Source organism: Staurois parvus, unplaced genomic scaffold (genome assembly GCF_062004578.1).
Source record: "Staurois parvus isolate SC_StPar_1 unplaced genomic scaffold, SC_StPar_1.0 ptg001532l, whole genome shotgun sequence".
NCBI classification, from domain to species: domain Eukaryota; kingdom Metazoa; phylum Chordata; class Amphibia; order Anura; family Ranidae; genus Staurois; species Staurois parvus.
The window spans coordinates 275,421-281,105 of NW_028319328.1; the positions used below are offsets into that span (position 1 = coordinate 275,421).

General features: G+C 43.0%; 2 protein-coding genes across 2 annotated transcripts; both read right to left on the reverse strand.

Annotated features, from left to right (window-relative positions):
• Positions 1-390: 390 nt before the first annotated feature.
• Positions 391-2,190, reverse strand: LOC149435349 (uncharacterized). Its single transcript, XM_089662744.1, has one exon. The coding sequence runs from the start codon at positions 2,188-2,190 to the stop codon at positions 481-483; it is 1,710 nt and encodes a 569-aa protein (XP_089518870.1). The 3' UTR covers positions 391-480.
• Positions 2,191-4,169: 1,979 nt separating this feature from the next.
• Positions 4,170-5,141, reverse strand: LOC149435350 (olfactory receptor 52A5-like). Its single transcript, XM_089662752.1, has one exon. It carries the CDS (start codon positions 5,130-5,132, stop codon positions 4,170-4,172), a length of 963 nt encoding a protein of 320 aa, XP_089518878.1. The 5' UTR covers positions 5,133-5,141.
• Positions 5,142-5,685: the final 544 nt, after the last annotated feature.

The window sequence follows — 5,685 nt, forward strand, 5'->3', positions numbered from 1 at the left end:
AACCCCAAAAGTATCCAATAGTAACATAAGACCTAACTTATCCAATAGCAATGCGTACCTGTTATTTTTCTGCCTTGATACCAGATAATGTTCACCTTAACTTACACTGTTAAACTGTTAACCTCAGTCAGTACATCCTGCCGTTTTGGCTGTGTTCCCAGACTTCTTATCTGAACATTTATCTATGTGCTACGATGTCTTTGCAGACACCTGCAGTCTAGGCGTTCTTTCCTGTTACTCTGCGGTTGTATGTGTGATATACAGACACATCTTAAAATGTTCCATAAGCTCGAATATAATGCTGATATTTCTTACAACGTTTACCTAAGACATAATAATTTCATCAACTTAAAACATCACTCCAACTCTTATCACAATGCAAGCATAATGAATACAAAATGGTATACCTGAAGCATTAGCCCTAGCTCTTATTTCCCCACAATCCCCTCTTTGGGCATATTGAACCTTTGTTCAACATGATCACTCAGAATACCACACCTCCTCTCTGGATTGTCCAAACAAAGCAAGTCTGGAGCCGCCTGTCGGAGAGGTGGAGTCTGGGCTCTTGTGCTTAACTGCCAGTTTCATAGTCTTACCCACCCCCCATATAGCAAATTTTATCACACAGTATATAGAGATAAGAAACACTATAATCATAAGGATTACAATTCCTGCTTTCTTAAAGAAATTAAAAGTACCGGAGAAGAAATTCCCAAACCACCCACCAATCGAGTCAAAAGGATTCCAGGAATGTGGCAAATTATGAAGTTCCCCTGTTAGTCTGTCTCTTTCTTCATTATGGCCGTTAATGATATCATAATAATCTGGGACTTCTATATCGGTAGTTTCCTTAGTAAAATTGTTGAAATAGATACAGCAGATTTGTTTATTGCTAGTTTGATCACAAATACCAGTTACTGCCATCATAAGTCTCTCCTGACGTTGTCTTATGACCTCCTGTTCCATCCTAAGTTTTCTCATCTCCTCATTAACAAGTCTGATATCCCCGCTGGTAACATTAATCCATTTTTCTATGATGTCAGCAAAAACATTTAAACGTACCATTAACATGGTGTTGCCTAACGGCCCCAAAATACTCATATAGAACTTTTCCCGGGAACTAAATAAAGCCCTCTTGGGTCTATTAAACTGTAGGGTGCCTTGGGCTGGTCCCATGGAGACTTTGCTGCCTTCAATACTACTCATATATGGAAATAATCTGACAAAAGTACACCATCCCCTGGATGCTGTGTCGTCTGGGAATGGGATAGTGGTGTGGCACCAGAGGCCGCAACAGACCATCCACCCTTTTGGCATGTGAGGTGCGGGTAGTCCTGCTGTGTCTTCCTGCCCAGAACGAAAACCTGTTAGACATATCCATTGGGCTATATGAACTGGGGATGTAATATTATCATTCCATGGTGTCTTGCTAGTTTCCCTAAGCCATTGGTGGACCAGTGTTTCATTGTTCATCTGTTTGAATGTGGGACACCTTGAGATATTATACATTGACATGTTATCTGCCCTCTCATCTGCATCCGCCATATCGGCAGTATTCAACCCTTTTATATCTATGGTGCGATTTGCTTTGTACTTATCTATATCCAGCAAAGTAAAGTTGACATTGGTTTCTGAACAGAATCCGGCATTTGGAAAGTCTTTCGTATTTGTGCTGTGGGAATAACCATTCAGAAAACAAAATTTAGGCAGCTCCGAATATCCCTGAATTAGGAATGGCTTATTTTGTGTATATATTCTACCGGTATATAAAATATCCTCCTGGAGTAGTTGAGGAATGGATATTGGTTCGGCTGTCATTGGAAATATATTTTCACCAGAATGCATGTGTGAACACACCCAACAATCCCCTTTACCCTCACTCTGCTGTTTACCAAATTCATGCATAAGCAAGAAATGATGCGGTATGTTATCTCTGTCTGCCATATTTTGGGGATCTACATTGCCATGTGGTCTAACCAAGGGTTTATGTGGGACGTCTATTGGACTGTATTTATGGGTCTTGGTAGGTAGGGCTAATATCTTCTGTTTGGTGGCTTGGTCAATGTTGGGATCCAGACATAGGACTGTGGTACTGACCCTAGTGGTCTGAGCCGTTACTATAAGGGCATGTACACAGTGTCCATGTGGTCGTTGTTCAAAGTAGGCCACCATGTGTTTCTCTAGGCCCATAGGCAACTTTTTCAGAGTAACTTTGCAACATCCTTGGGCTATTACTTTGGGATCCCTACGGACTGGGACTCAGAGAGCTATTCTGAGAGAGCTGTGTGTGCACTATACCTACAAGAAAAGGTTTGCATTTGTTTTGTTTTTGGGTGACAGGGAGAAGCCCTTCACCTCTGAGAGAGGAAAGTTTCATGTTTAGTTAGTGCCTGGATGGCAAGGGTTTATTTTACTGTTTTGTTTGTTTTGACATTTTTGCAAACCTGTAAATAAAAATAAAATCAGATTTTAAGAAAGCCTGCTGTGCAGTCTACCTTTTTCCCAGGGAAGGTGATCCCCCACCTGAGCTAACCCCACAATATATATATGTGTATATGTATATATATATATATATATATATATATATATATATAATATGCGTTTTTTATATATTACAAAATATATGAAGAATATTTTTTTAAAATATAGTTTTTAAATATATTCTTCAGATTTTTTTTAACATTTCTGCCAGCTGGAGTTGTGAACAAGGCTGGATCTAGCCTGTCCGATGTGGGGGTGCAGTAAAAAATGTCAGAGGGGCAGAGGATCAGAGGTCAGGGGGGGCAGAGGACAGGGGTATCCTCTGGTAGGGCAGAGGACAGGGGTCACTGCTGGCAGGGCAGAGGACAGGGGCACAGTTCCTTATCCCATCCCTACACTGCACACAGCCTGGGCACAGGCAGCAGAGCTCCTCCTCCTGGGCACAGACAGCAGAGCTCCTCCTTCCCACACAACCCATCACTGAGATAGATATGGTGTCAGTCAAGGGAATTATAGTGTCAAACTAGGGCTGGAAAGTATCAGATTTGTACATCATAGTGTCAGTTTAGGGTTTGCTTTGGGGGGGCACAACTAAAATCTTGTGGGGGCATAGCCCACTCCAGCACCCCCCTAGATCCAGCCATGGTTGTGAAATGGACAGGGAGTAATGTAAACTGGGGAAGGGGGTGGGAAGTGGCTGGTGAATGATATCTGCTACCTGGGTGTTTGGAAATATGTAGTCAGCGATGGATGTAGGTGGAGGTTGGGAAGTTGCCAAGGAGCGATGTGTGTCTACTAGAGCCATAGAGATGGAGGGTGAGAACTGGACATTTAATGATGTTTCCCAAATGGGGGAGAGGATAGAAAACAGCCAGGAAACAATGGCTGCCAAATGGGATGGTTGAGGTAAGTGGCCAGGAGTGATATCATAAATGGGAGGAAGTGTTGTTGAGTGTGAATCCATATAGAAGTGTGTCGGCTCTTTGTGGGAACAGGGAAATGTCTGGGAAAAGACTTCTGTCTGGTGGGGGGAGAGGGTACAAACAACCCAAGCTCCAGAACTGCAGTGGCCAATGGTGGGAGCATCTTCAGAAACAATACCCAGATCTGACTTCAAAGTCTGGGATCAGCATGATCCATGGTGCTAGCTGTGTGTCAGGATCTGTTCTCCTTGGGAAGGATGTGTGTAGAGGGGAGGAGTTATGTTGCTAGGCTAGATATTGAGAAGGGCTGGAAAAATGACTGGATCTGCAGAGTGGTGGAGGTGGTGGTAGTGGTGGTGGTGGTAGTGGTGGTAGTGGTTGTGGTAGTAGTAGAGGTAGTGGTGGTGGTGGTGGTAGTGGTAGTAGTGTTGGTTGTGGTGGTAGTAATGGTGGTAGTGGTGGTGGTAGTGGTGGTGGTAGTAGTAGTGGTGGTGGTAGTGGTGGACTGCTCTTAGTTTGAAGGTATTGTACTGCACTAGTGTCCTATTGGCATTTTTTCATGGGGGAGCCTGAAATAGTGGCACAGCACTACATGTTTCTCTTTTTCTATTCCCCCCAATGCAAAATTATTATTATTTTCTTTTAAATGAATGACATTATTAGCTCTCGTGAACTCAACCGACCTATCTGTAAATTTGTTGATCGTGGAATGAACTTGTGGTCTGTAGAATGAGGGATGAACATACACCAGTCCTTCAGATTCAGTCACTTTACACGAGGGCTTTGATATTGGTATAAAGCCTTCCAGACCTGCTCCCGAATCAGTTTTGTCTTCACTCCATAAATAATTGGATTCAGCATGGGTGGAACTAGAAGGTACGTATCAGCTAGACCTATATGAACATAAGGTGGAATCCTTTCACTGCCGTACCGGTGAGACAGGAAAGTGAAGAGAGCCAGACCATGAAAACTTAGAAAGACGCCCATATGGGGTATGCAGGTGTTGATGGTTTTCAGTCGGGCATCTTTGGATGGAAGGCTGAAGACAGCATGGAAGATGGCGCAGTAGGATACCAGGATGAACAGCAAGTCTACTCCCAGGATTGTGAATGCAACCGTTAACCCCAAAGCGCTGTTTATTCTGATGTCGGCAGCAGCAAGTTTCACAATCACCATATGTTCACAGTAAGAATGGGCCACGATGTTGGCCTTAAATGCAGGAAATTTCTTGATCAAAATGACACAAGGACCAACCAAAGCAACTGCTCTGAGCAGTAAGATGATGACCAGCTTAAAAAGTATGGCATTGCTCATTACGGACCCATATCTGAGTGGTTGGCAGATGGCAACATAACGGTCAAATGCCATACCAAGCAAAAGGCCCGACTCTAAGCTGGTGAAAGAATGGATGAAGAACATCTGGAGAAGACATGAGTCAAAACTAATGAGTCTTTCCTGGAACCAGAAGACAGACAGTAGTTTCAGGGCTATGCATGTGGACAGAAGGGCATCATTGGAGGCCAATAAACAAAGGAAAGTAAACATAGGCTTGTGAAGACCAGAAGAGGCTGAGATGACAATGAGGAGCATCATATTTCCCAGCAATGCCAGAACATAACATATGCAAACAATGGCAGCTACCCAGTTATAAACTCCTTCTAGTCCAGGGATCCCAACCAGGATGAATGAGGTGGGATAGAATGTGGCATTGACTTTGATGTCCGGCATTCTTCTGCTGATCAACTTCCAAACTGAAGACCACAGCTCTCTATCTTGGATGGTTTGGTCACCTAATGGTACAGAAGACTTAAAATTACAACTGAAGTATGAATACAACTGATAAATACAGTAGGTATTGATATGAGTACGTGAACATTTACTCTGGTCTGACTAGTAACAAGTTATTTTTATATCAGGTACAATAGATACCCTGTGCTTCCTTTCTCCGAGGTCTCCTGCTGTAGGAACCATGGAACATACTCTGAGTGTCCATGTATGGGGGAACCTGTGCTGTGACCCTCCTCTGTCCTTCACAGAGGACAAGGTGGGAAAAAGGCAAGGACCCTACCAGGTCCAAATTACAGGGAATGTGAAGACTCAATGGAGGATTATTATCTTGGATGGTTGGTCACCTAATGGTACAGAAGACTTAAAATTACAACTGAAGTATGAATACAACTGATAAATACAGTAGGTATTGATATGAATACGTGAACATTTACTTTGATCTGACTAGTAACAAGTTCTTTTTATATCAGGTACAATAGATACCCCGTGCTTC

Excerpts from the sequence above, each read along its gene's own strand:
- LOC149435349 (XM_089662744.1), bottom strand. The coding sequence starts at position 2,190 with ATGGGCCTAGAGAAACACATGGTGGCCTACTTTGAACAACGACCACAT.
- LOC149435350 (XM_089662752.1), bottom strand. The coding sequence starts at position 5,132 with ATGCCGGACATCAAAGTCAATGCCACATTCTATCCCACCTCATTCATC.